Source organism: Typha angustifolia, chromosome 15, assembly GCF_048772165.1.
Source record: "Typha angustifolia cultivar Huaian chromosome 15, ASM4877216v1, whole genome shotgun sequence".
Lineage (NCBI taxonomy): Eukaryota > Viridiplantae > Streptophyta > Magnoliopsida > Poales > Typhaceae > Typha > Typha angustifolia.
This window is the reverse complement of record NC_133253.1, coordinates 8,362,108-8,374,865: the sequence shown is the minus strand read 5'-3', so window position 1 is coordinate 8,374,865 and position 12,758 is coordinate 8,362,108. Positions and strand designations below refer to the sequence as shown.

Here is a 12,758-nt window from a genome sequence, read left to right as displayed (position 1 = left end):
CCAATTAGAAAATGTTTAAGTTATTAAGATTTGCAAAGACAAAATTTACATGTTACAGATTGGATATTGAGTCGACTCCATGACTCAAAAATGAATTGTTTGGATGTAGTGTAACTTCTATATCTGGTTTGCTGTGCTTATTTCTTAAGTTTGAATTTGGTAGATTAAAACAGGTTTAATAAATATGACATTTAGTTATAAACGAAGAAGAAGAAGAAGAAGAAGAAGAAGAAGAAGAAGAAGAAGTATGAGGGCCTAAAATAGCAAATGACAGTAAAATCTATCTATACAAAAGGTCTACCAAAATATGCTGTTGTACATAATACTGGGTTTTCTGTAATTCAAGTCATTCCATTTCATGATTCATAGTTCTATCCTGTACGAGAGTGAATTCTAGCGATAATATGCTTCAACTAATATATGGAACTTGATATACACATTTGACAAATTTCAAAGACATTAAAGTTAAACCAAATTGAAGGTGTGAATTAAGGTTTCTAACACAATCCGGCTGACCTATATAAATTATAGAATCAATTGCACTATGAACTAAGCTAACACATTTCAATTAAAAAAACTAAATATAAGGAAAATCTGCAATGCATGTTACAAACTTACCCTCTCTCCATCTCTTAGTCGAAGACTAGATCATGCTTGCTCCTACAGAATCTGGTTTATTCATGACCAACCTGTTTTCTGGTCATTGTTTATCTATTTATCCAAAAAGAAACTTATATGGACATCAATAGAGAGAGGAGGATACATCAATGGAAGGTACTTAAATGGTGGCGTGTTCCAGAGCCGATTTTCAGAATGACAGGATGAGTAATCCAACCATGAAATGTCTAGAAAGTCAAAATTTGTTATTTATTTCAGTAGAACAAGAGAAGCCCTCGATGGAAGAACAAAATGACTCTAAGCTCAATGATTGATTCGAACATAGATCTTAGTTCATAAAAACTAAAAACTACCAGCAAAGGTTGGTCAGTTAAACAAGCAACTCCATCAAGCGGCTAAACAGTTTACACTCCTCACCGAAACCCAACTGCAACACTAACTTGTTTAGTTGAACATATAAGGTGGTATATTAGTACAAGATCCATAACTGGAGCATGCTGTTACCTATTATAGTCACTGTCACAGATATTGTTCTGGATATCCAATATCTGAATTTTTTGGCTCTAAAAAGGCAGGTGATACTCACAAGCTTGTAAAACAGAAGGATAACTTGTACAAGTATTGGAAATTTACAAGGAGATACATAGAAAAACAGGTTGGGTCATAGATGTTAGTACTGGTCAGAGCCTACCGATATTTGATATTACAAAGATGAGCACATAAATCAGGATGTGATATCATACATCTTAGCAAGAGCTGGAGGTTGAAGTTATGAGTTATGACAATTCAATAGCATGTTTCCATGTGCACCTAGCTTGGGGGGACTTTGATTAATAAAGTTAGTTAAGATGTGCAAGACTAGTTGGTCCTTAGAGAATTAATGATGGGCAAGTTTTTTTTGTTAATGCAGTTAATGACTAAAATTTGGAGCAGTTTTAGACTTTAACTGTCCCAATCAGTATTTTGTCATGTAGATTAATGTATCTCTTTGTCCAAAGGTGCCTATATTTCATATATACTTATGGATATAATAAATCTCATTCATCCATTCATCATATAAATAGAGAGAGAAAACATGAAATTGGAGTTCTTCAAAAGCTTTCATATGATGACAAATTGACAATACTCAAAAAGAAAAGATTTTAATTGCTTCAATATCTAGTCATAACATCAGCAAGACCCATAGTAATACGTGTGTTCAACTTAAAGCTGCCCAAGAAAGAACGGTCTACTTACATTTCTTTCTTGGAACATCTAATTCATTTGGGCACAGAGAACAGGTATATGGATGTGAAATGGGAAATCAGAAAGTTCTATAGGGGAATTTAAGGATATAACTAGACCTTAAGGCATTGTCTTTAGACTCTTTACCTTTCTTCAGCAATGGTCTGTTTCGAACATCACTGACAAGTGACAACATCTCCATTTACATTCTAATGTATTTTGTAAATTGGTACTTCGTACTAGAAACATTCCATCTATATATATTCTTGGTTCTGTAAGTCTTTAGAGGCTAAAATCTGCAATAATTAGATTATCATGTCTTCAGGAAAGAAAAACTTTGCTGAGACAAGAATGTAATATCAAAAAGGGGTATAAATACCCATAAGTTGCAAATCACTGTATAAATATATATATCATGAGTTGCGTTAGTAGGTAATCAATGACTGGCCAAGTGTTTGACTAATAAACATGCACCATGACATACAAGGCCTCTTAAGGAAAAGCAGCTGGAATATCTAATAAAGGAGCAGCAAAAGAATTTGGAACTTGATCAGGACTTGCCTAATCCTTTTGTTGTCAAGGAGAAAGCAACTAAACAGAAATATTTTACTCCAATTAACTTAAAACTCTTGCGAAAATTGATTGAAATAATCATCTTGATTAAGTTTAATTCCCTTCTTCCTCCATACTTGGTTATTTTTTAAAATTTGCATGGAAAAGGTAGCATAAAGAAAACAAGAAAACACAACCTCTGTGATTATTAAGAAGTGCAACAAGAAGATAAAAAGCCAAGAGAAGATTAATTTAACATAAAGGTACATTCTTTGCACTCACATTCCGACATCTCATTATCTCAAAATTCAACCTAAAGAGACTAAGAACCAGACCAACATCAGAAACCAAAAGCATTAGGAATGCTAAATCAATCAGAATACAAGAGGAATTAGCTTATATCTGACCTTATTCATGTACTCCGTATACCTCTCCCCGAAGGTCTCCACCATCAGAGCCTCCTCCAACTCTGCCTTCCTCCCATAATAGACCAAGCACGTCGCAACAAGGAACAACAAGCTTAGCGGCGCCCTCAATGTGACACAATTTATCGCAAATAGCAGCATTGTCGATGCATAGATAGGATGCCGCACCCACCTGTATGGCCCAAATTGCACTACCGCCGTCGGCACCACCACCTTCTCCGAATAGTTAGCCAGGTATAGAACCGAATGATACCTCATAAAAAGCACCATGGCAATCAAGACCCATGTCCCCAAATTGGCCCATCCCCCCGAAATGAGATGCAATTCCGGCCCTTCATGTGCCGCAAGCCAATGCCCGATCAACACTAAGATTGCGAAACTAATCTGGAATGCACGGGGGAGGGCAACGTCCCACTTGGGATCATGGGCACGGGGGTAGAGATCACCGTAGAGGCGCTTGCGCACCGAGGCCTCGAAGAAGAAGAAGTAATGGTAGACAAAGAAGAGAGCGAAGGGCCAGCCTTCCAAGAACCCATTGAAGTGAGCAGGAGGGACCAATGTGAGCCAGGTGATGGCGGAGGTCACGACGGCGAGCTGCTCGAAGACGGTAGCGGAGCCAAGCGAGCACTTGCGGAAGCAGTATAACCCATAGATTGCGAGAAGGAAAGCGAAAAGCCACGGCCAGAACACCCAGGTGAAGCTAAAGTAGGTCCAGAAGAAAGGGTTGAGGAGGAGGGAGGTAGTCCTTTTAACGGCGAAGATGGCGAGGGAGAGGAAGGCAGAGTACTTGCAGATGGTGAGAGGAGTGACGCGGGAGAGGTCGACGGAGGAGAAAGAGAATGGTTTTAACGCGGGAGAAGAGGAGGAAGATGCTTGGACTTGGGTGCGCGAGAGGTGTTTGCGGTTTTGTCTCAGAGAGATTTTAGCAGGGCTAGAGAAGGGGAGACGGGTGGATTTGGAAGGCACCGCGAGAGAGGAGGAAGCGGAGAGAAGGAAGTGGGGTTTGGGTTTGGGTTTGGGTTTGGGACTGGGAGGAGGTGGTGGGAGACGGGGAGAGTGGAGGAAGCGAGTGGTAGTAGTTAACATTCTGATAAGGAGAGCTTCGCCCAAGGAGGGGTTTTAGGCTTTTTAGCTACGATTTGGATATTGGATAATGGACTATGATGCTACTTACTATAAGCATTTGATTTGAATATTAGGATACATCGAAATTTTACCATAAAGTCCATGACTCACTTATCACACATATAATTATTTCTTCAATTGGAATAATTGCAGCTGCATATTTGATTACAATAGCATCTAGAATATGTGTAGCACCTTAAAAAATATATTTTTTTAAAATTAATTGTAACTAATGATATTGCTGCTTATTATTGTTATCATCTTTAATAACAATTATTCTTTTCCCAAGGCTATATTTGAGTTAGACAAATGTCAACCCTCCTTAGATACGGAGGCACTTTAGTGTTTTTAGTTACCTAATCTATGCTTCAAGTCATATGTGTCATCGAACAATTACTACGCCGCCAAGGCTTACTCCAAATTGTTGTTTTTTTTTTTTATCATTTATGAGCCCAAAGGCTAGCTTGTGCCAGACAAAGGATCAACCTTCCCTAGATAGGCTTCACCAAGCTTTTAGTTGCTTAGTCTAGGCTTCAAGCCATATGTGTCGCCAAATAATTGCTACGCCGCCGAGACTTACTCCAAGCTATTGCGTTGTCAAAATGTTCCTCCAAGCTAACCGCACTATCGAGCCATCAACTGAATCGAGTCAAGCCACTAAACTACCAACCATCAAATAATTTTTTCACAATATTTGTCTGGGGTTGGAGTTGAACTCATGATGATCATGAGCAAGGTATCTACCAACTCTATTAGAATTCTATTAGAGTTAGTCTATATAAATAACAATGGTTTGAAAGGTGTTTGATTACGGTCTAACATTTTTAATATATAAACTTTAAAATAATTATGTAAATATATAGTAATATGTTATATATAAATCACCATACTAAGATTCTTTTGAAAATAAAAGGAGCATTTCATCTCGTCGTTCTAGTTCCTTCACAAGAATACATGAAAACAAATCAAACCATTCTTTGAAGCATTCGAGTGGCAAAATAGGTATTGAAATCAATGTATGTTTAGTGATTAGCGAGGCTAGCAAGATGCAAGTGTGCCTTCAAAGAGTTCTTTTTTCTGTACAATGACCATATAATAAATTACTTGAGGAGGACTTACAAAAGATGACTATGGTTGCCATTCGAAGATCAAAAACTGGTCTAGCTAATATGCCATTAGAAGAACAAACTACTAACTAATACAACTTTTAATCAATCGAGTAATGAGTGTTTTCTTCCGGTGAATGGCTTGAAACTGCGGTCTTCCTTCTTCTTCAACAGCGTATCCTCAGAGGCCTAACAAGTAGAAGAGTTCTCAGACAATAAAAGGATTAGATCTCTTGTTAGGATACAAGTGGATGCAAATGTTTATCTAAAATAGAAGAAGGAATGTTTGCTTTCCAACTCAAAACACAACATGATTGTCTTTACAGATCATAATGGCATTGAATTGCAAGAATTGATCGTATACCTTGCTTGTGTTAGAAGAAGAATCAAACAGTAGTTTGCTAGAAGACTGTGGTGATGAAGTGGAGCTTGTCTCCATAAAGCTCTCTTGTTTGGACACTTTGGATGTTGATGAAGAAGGTGCGGATGATGGTTGTGTTGTCTTGCCATCCAAACGTCTTCCATTCCTCCCAAACCTCTTCAGCAGAGATTCCATCTTCACATTATCCTGTTGCTCTGAAGTTACATTCACATGTTAAGTTATGATCCATAATAAATTAATACAGTTTCAGCATTAGATAGAAATAATTTTCGAGCAAATATTACACTACATATCAAGCAGAAAATCTATTATGATGGTTGACTTCTATTTTATTTGTTACTTTAGGCGAAGGACACCGCTACTGTCTGAATGTCTGCAAAATTCTTAAAAATTAACTTTATTTCTATCGGTGTAAATTTGAAGCTGAATTTATGTTTAATTAGACTAATTAAATTAATATCATATTCTGTATTTTGAAGTAAAACAAGTTTGATCATATCTTATAGATAGGCAAGTGTTTCAAGTTTTTGTATCGACAAGGTTTCGGCCTAATGGGTTTACAATGACAGTTTAGACATTAGTATCTAGGATGTCAAAAGGTAAACTGTAAACCAAACGGAATTGGGAATTGAGCGATTCGATCCTACCAACATGGTAGAAGAAACAAATTTATATTGATCATGCAGCTAGAATGAGTGTAACAAAAAAGATAAAAATATAATTAAACTAAGAGAAATTATAACCTTGCTCTGATACCATGCTAGATGCATTTGATGGTGCTGTTGTCTCAGGTTGCTTATATTCAAGAGGTGGTACACAGTCCACCTCACAATCTGTCTCAATTATAGATATGGCATTACTAGGCTTTATTTCCAAGATATTAATGTAGTATTTCTGGTTGTTGTGAGCTACCATGATAGCATCACCAATTGTTAAACATGATAAATTACTCAGGTTTCCTTCTAACCTGCATTAGAAAACAAGTGTTTCAGATAAAGATATATAAATTTAGAATCAAGTGCTCAATAAGTATAATTAGAACTAAGATACATACACAGCCTTTGGGTCTGAGATATCTAAGAAGGTCATTATCTAAGGCTACAATTTCATATATGTGCTCTTTGGGAGAGTGGCAATTTTTATTTTTGCAGTATCTCCCTCTCTCAAGATCATGTTTTGCATCATCTGTAAGCCGAGAACAACACACAGTTAGCAGCTTATCATAAATAAGCTAAATTTTTTCGTATTAGATTGAGCTCTGAGATGCGTACCCAATTCGGCAAAAAGATCAGTCCTTCCTCAGCAGTAAACTCTAATACACTACAATGTGAAGTTCGCTTCGAAATAGGGTCGTAGAGTTCAAAAAGCATCAGATAATCAATGTGCAGAGATGCTGGAAATTCACAGTGAGAGCTTTTTAGTGTTGAAATCATCAAATTTCTAGTGTGAAAGATCAGAATTAAGTATGGTGATACAAGTAGTAATACCAATAACGAGACACAAAACGTTTGATTCACACTAACCAAGCCGATCGAGAGTAGATTGTGGCATTATAACTGCAAAAGAACAATTGATCAAAACCAGGTATTGTTAAGAAGAATACATACAAGCAAGAAATAAAAAGATCTACAGGATTGTAAAAGGCTTACTTTTATCTCTATTCTCCAGATGTGGCTACAAGTAAGGAAAATAAGAGTATGAGAAAACTGATGAGCTAGAAGTAGAAGAGAGACTAATGTTCTAAATCACTATAGTAAATGCAAATATTTGTAGATTTTATTCAGTTGGAATTGTGTTATGAAATAAAAGTCTCCTTATTAAGCAAAGAAATAATGGAGAAACAAGGAGTTCCTTCTAAAGAATCAACTAGAAATTTTGTCTTCAAAAGTGGTAATATGGAACATTTTATTACTCAAGATCACATTGAAAATTAGTGGTTATATAGATAAAACAATGACCAGTTCTTGATATCAGTACAATTTAAATCATATGAACTGAGAAAGAGCATGAGTTAGTACAGAAATGTTCCTAAAATGAAGGATGTTGATATTTAAATATCGTTAAATCAAATAGTCCAGATCGGAAACTATTAGAATCAAAGAATAATATTATCAACAAGCTTGCTTGTCTTCTTAGTTCTGCTATAAACCAATTACTGGGAGGACATAGAACTTTGCAGAATAGGCAAAATCAAATTTCAGGATCTGCTGCAAATAATTTTCTAACACAAGTTGATGCTAATAAGTTGCCCGTTACATTAGATTAACATGCCAAGAAATTAATTTATAGATCATTTAGGAGTGAACTAAGAGAGAAAGATGCAGAAAATAAGCTATAACCATTAATCAAACCTTATTGAAGTATGAAACAGGGTAGCATCTATATGCCTGCTGGAATGACCGCCATCGGCAACGAAGATATATATGTTAGAATATAAAACATACAAATTATTATTTTCTAATAATTTAAGTTTTTAGAGTATATTTGTAAGTAATAAAAACTTACTTACAAAAATCATATTAACGATATTTAAAAATATAGTGTCAAATTTCTTTTTTAATATAAAATTTGATTAACAATTTCATAAGATATTCTTAATCTAAAATCCAGTGAGGTACCTTTCAGAATTAATATATATTCATTAATACATGATTAAGTACTTTAAGCGCTATTGCTGTGAATATTATATGCTGTTTTAATTTCTGACATATCTAAGATTAGATTTATTGCATTACAATTTTTGATCATTAAACTTTAATCACAGTGAAAACATCCAGCTTGACTGCAGAAAACCCTAGTTTTTTTTTTTTTTTTAATTCCTTCCTTTCTTTCCCTCTCGTCTCTCGCGGGACAATCGAGCGGTTATTTTGAAGATTCTTTACTCTTTTGCCTGCTCTTCTTCCATTTCTTCTCTCCTTCTCGTGGCGCCGCCGAAGCGGAACCCTAGGATAGCAACCGCGAGATCACAATGGCGAAACGCGAGCTCTCGAGCAATATCAGGAACATGAAGGCGAGACTTCCAACTCCTCCGCTGTTCCCAATTGAAATATGTATTTCTCTCTCTGTCTGTTATCGACCCTAATAGTGAGATTTTGTTTTGGATTTCCAGTTTATGCAGAGGGCTGCATTAGTTCATAAGGCAGAGAAACCGAAGGAAGAAGAGGAGAACGAAAAGATTAAACCTGATGCGGAATTCCATGCTCCGGCTCTTCCAGTTAGAAAGTGGTGAGATCTCTTTACTTTTTCTGCCTGAAGTCTTAAGCTTATTTTGATTAATTTCGTTATTTTGTCGCTAGATCTCCTGAATTAAGTATGCGAACTGGAATAGGGCTTTTAGCTTTTTTCTTCTTAAAAAGAAAAAGAAAATCCTTGATGTGATTTTCTGCAGTGGAAATTCTCAAAGAGACCATATTTACACAATTAAGAACGGTAATCATGCTAAGATTCGGTACCGTTAATGTCTTTGGTGATGAAAATCCTTGATGGTTTAGAGAAACTTGGAAAGGCTGCATTTCTGTGGCTTTGTGTTTGTCTTAAACCCTAGAAGATTTCTTTTGGATTTGGTAGTTGGTACTTCACTTTCTTTTCACTCTTCTGAGAAAGTAGTCTATTCTTACTTGTTAGGAGCTATTAGACCTTACAGATTCTTCTGTTTCCACCTGAATCTATTCTTCTCACTTTGTCTGAGGACCAGAGATCAGTCACCTTTGTAAAGATTAAGAACAGTATTTTGGATTCAGTGAATGGAGATGTAATTTTTTTTTTTTATATTAACAATCCAATGTCGAGATTGTTATAGGTAGGAACTATCACTATCTTAGTATCTTTCCTCATTTTTCTGAGAGGAGCTGAGGTTTGTCTTAATAACGAGTTATTTTATCAGCTGCCAAATATCAGTTGCCACAGGCCACCCTTCTTCAAGTTGAGACTTAGCACAATTTACTTGTTATTATTCTGTAGCATTGTCATAATGGAGGGAAATCCTCAACCAGAAGCATTAAAAGGTCGGATGTCATTTCAGAGTTTTAATCCTTCCATCGATGTGAGTTTGAGAATTCTTCTATTAAACTCTGCTCCCACTCCCCTCAGATGTTGTGCTCCTTACTTGAGCTTAGTCTTGTAGAATCTTACTTGAGCTTAGTCTTGTAGAAAATAAATGATGAGGCAGCAAGCATTAATCAGATGCGAACATCTCCTTCAAGTACTCGTGATCAAAATAGTCTAAGCTGCAACAGGTTTGTCGTTTGTCTTAAAAAAAAAGTGTATCATTATGATTGTGCAGCTCTTTTTGAGAATCTATTAACCTCATAAATTTCTTCTCAGTTGGCATATAGTATTTTCAAGTTTCAACAACATTCTTGCATCTGAGAACTATGGGCATGTAATATTTTTAATGGCCTCTTGTACCTGTGAACCATGGCATTTCCTGTAATCTATTTTTTTTGTTCTATTCTTATTTCATCGGTGAAAATCGTACTGCTACTGGAAATTGGTACATCATAGCTGACTTTTGTATTGCTGGAACTAGAAAGAAGCATTTCTTATGCTATCTGCAAAACATTGCTTGATCTTAGACTGTCTTTGTATTCCCCAACTCACTCAACGTTCAACAAGACAAGAACTAATTCCATCATTAAACAACTTATTTGAAGCCTTGAAGGTGACGGAGCAGAAATATTGATTGGAAAAGGAAAACAAGGGGAATATAGGAATAGAAAGAGAGAAAAAGGTTGTTAGAGGAAGGTTAGCCTACTTGAATATAACTTTTTATTAGATTGATTCCACTATAAAATGTTGGATATTTCCCTTGTGCAGCTGTTGCATATGTAGGTTGAAAACCTAGGCCCCAAGAAATCCCTATTAGTTCATTTAGGACTTTCTGAAATGGTCCTTAAAATTCTGGTGAGTAGTATATTAAATCAATCTGCCCTTCTTGTGTCTTTGGCTTGTGAATTTCTTTCTTCTATTTGTTTATATCACTTTGTTCTCATTGTGCAATGACAGATTGCTAGATTTTCCTTGTTTACATCATTCCACTCTTTACTTTTATTTTTCTCCCTTTTATTCTTTCTATCCTTAATTTTGGGCCCAATGTCATATCTGACATATATAATATGTAGGCCGGTGGATTTCTAATCCTAATTATTATGCTCTCACTTTAATCAAAATTTTCCATTCAGAAGAGAATTTTAAGGGAACTAAGTTAAATGTTAGGACATAGTTTCTAAGAGTGTAAGGTATATGGGGAAAGATTTGAATGGAAGCAGTGGATAGAACTATGATCAGACTACCAGCAACCAGCCAATGGTGGTTCACAAAGTCAAGTAGGCTGGTATCAAAAGTAGTGGGCATAAATACCCTGTGCAGTGAAAAGCATGGAACTAACTAATGCACTGGGCTTGCACTATTTGTCTTAGTTTTTCCTACAATATATTTTGTTGATCACAGATTAGTGCTGTTCTTGAGTTCTATTATTCACTTCTTCCTCCATACTTGCCTGATAAAACTTAAAGGGACTAGGATTGATATATGTATCGGAGTACAATTCTAGCTAAAGCCTTGAGACTATTTGTTGTGGACCAATCAGGGGTACTGGTATTTAACTATGAATTGGTGAAAAGAAATGGCAAATTAAAATGTAACATGTGAATTAGGGGTGCTAGTGGTGGTTAATACTTAATAATGAACTAGTGGAAAGATATGGAAAACAAAAACATAATATGTGACTTGGTAGTGGTGGTCAACTATGAATTAGTGGAATCTATGAAGAAGAAAAACATAATATGCATAGTGTTAGTGGTGGTTAACTATGAAACAGTGGAAACAACGGAAAGGGAAAACATATTATATAATGTAGTGCAGTTTTAGTTCCTAATGACCAGAAAAAAGTAGTTCATGGCTCTGATCTTTGTCAGAAGCCGTATATGTTTCAATTCTTGGCTCAACATTTCAGATTTGCTATCAAAGAATCTGGTTTGTGTTTGCAACTTCTATTTTCCACTATGGTATGTTTCCGTTGCTCAATATCTCCTTCTGATGTTCTCATTTGATCTCTGTGCTGATTCTATAGTCAAGCAGATGAGTCTCTACAATTCAGTTATTGCTTAATGTAAACTATATGCAAGAAATAAAATTGTACTTTGTTTTATGGTTATTGTATCAGCTAATATTTTATCCAATGACAATGCAGAGTAGATAGTTCAGGGGACTCGAAAGATGCTAACTCAGAAAATGATTCTCCATTAGACCTAAAAAGAAAGCAGCCTGAAAGGGAAGCAGATAAAGCATCTCCGAAAAAACTGCTGAAGAGTACAGGTGGGGACTATGATGGACAGTCATCCTTTCAAAATAATAGGAGAGGACATCATAAGTCAGAAAAACGCGAAAAGCTGGACTGGAATGCCCTCAGACGACCAAAAACTACAAACAAGAGCTAGATTTGCATTACAACCACACTTGTACTTCACAATTATGTTTGTAACCAATCAGTTAGCTTCTTTTTGGGAAGTTTCATCTAAGATTACTGGTATGTTACTTCCTGTTATCCGCTTTTGTCAACTCATTAGATAACATGTTTTCTCCTTTATAACAAGCATTCTTGTCACCGCTTACTGGTTTAAGGCTTTAACTAGACGCCTCGTTATTTTGCACTGTGTGTTATAGGTTTACAGTCCCATGGTGGTGTATTCCTTTTTTCTTTTTTTTCCTTTCCGTTTTTCATGGTCATTGGACTGCATTTTATTTCAAAGCTTCTTGATGTTCATAGTTTAGAATTTCTGATAGGAATCTAGCCAGGGTGATGTCGTTCTTCCATGAATAATTGTTCTTATAAAGGAAGTGTTTTGACTGAATGAGTAATATTAGAAAAAGTAAACTGATCAGCATAGTTAAGAGAACTTCACAAAATTATTCTGGTTATCAACTTGATGGATATGTGCATTGCAGGCCTCAAATTCGTTGAATCATATATCAGCTTAACAATTTGTCTATTTAAAAACTGGACTGAAAATTTAATCACTTGCATTTCTTTTTCACCTTTTTCAAAGAAAACCGGTTTAATTTTGATTAATTAATTGCCATTTGACCAACATCAAACATATCAATCCAAGGTTCATCTAGGAATGAGGTAGATGCCTCAGACCGAATCATTTTAAAGAAGCCAAGCCATGAGGTGGCCGACGACCTCACATATTAGCTTCTAGAACTAGTCGAACCCAAAGAACAGACTCATAATTGAGCAGGTAGAGGATGCAAGCAATCAAATTAGACAAAGATTTCCTCCAAAAAGCTTCAGCATAGTGATCTTAGGCCACCCAACCAGGTGTG

The 12,758-nt window shown here is 35.9% G+C and overlaps 3 protein-coding genes across 3 annotated transcripts; 1 reads left to right on the top strand and 2 right to left on the bottom strand.

Moving 5' to 3' along the window:
- Positions 1-2,568: 2,568 nt before the first annotated feature.
- On the bottom strand, positions 2,569-3,963 carry LOC140778270 (uncharacterized). Its single transcript, XM_073122908.1, has one exon. It carries the CDS (start codon positions 3,903-3,905, stop codon positions 2,769-2,771), a length of 1,137 nt encoding a protein of 378 aa, XP_072979009.1. The 5' UTR covers positions 3,906-3,963; the 3' UTR covers positions 2,569-2,768.
- A 1,192-nt stretch (positions 3,964-5,155) lies between these two features.
- LOC140779362 (uncharacterized) lies at positions 5,156-7,825 on the bottom strand. The gene is given in 8 exon segments (XM_073124386.1): positions 5,156-5,239; positions 5,415-5,626; positions 6,176-6,399; positions 6,487-6,617; positions 6,704-6,825; positions 6,956-6,988; positions 7,082-7,106; positions 7,784-7,825. Coding segments are annotated over 6 exon segments (801 nt in total). The 5' UTR covers positions 6,984-6,988; positions 7,082-7,106; positions 7,784-7,825.
- Positions 7,826-8,250: 425 nt separating this feature from the next.
- LOC140779919 (uncharacterized) lies at positions 8,251-12,082 on the top strand. Its single transcript, XM_073125259.1, has 5 exons — positions 8,251-8,442; positions 8,542-8,657; positions 9,393-9,474; positions 9,582-9,667; positions 11,623-12,082. The coding sequence occupies exons 1-5, from the start codon at positions 8,401-8,403 to the stop codon at positions 11,867-11,869; spliced, it is 573 nt and encodes a 190-aa protein (XP_072981360.1). The 5' UTR covers positions 8,251-8,400; the 3' UTR covers positions 11,870-12,082.
- The last annotated feature ends 676 nt before the right edge of the window (positions 12,083-12,758 follow it).

Coding starts and splice junctions, on each gene's coding strand:
- LOC140778270 (XM_073122908.1), bottom strand. CDS start 3,905: ATGTTAACTACTACCACTCGCTTCCTCCACTCTCCCCGTCTCCCACCA.
- LOC140779919 (XM_073125259.1), top strand. CDS start 8,401: ATGGCGAAACGCGAGCTCTCGAGCAATATCAGGAACATGAAG. Junction 8,658..9,392: donor GCTCTTCCAGTTAGAAAGTG/GTGAGATCTCTT, acceptor ATTATTCTGTAG/CATTGTCATAATGGAGGGAA. Junction 9,668..11,622: donor AATAGTCTAAGCTGCAACAG/GTTTGTCGTTTG, acceptor ATGACAATGCAG/AGTAGATAGTTCAGGGGACT.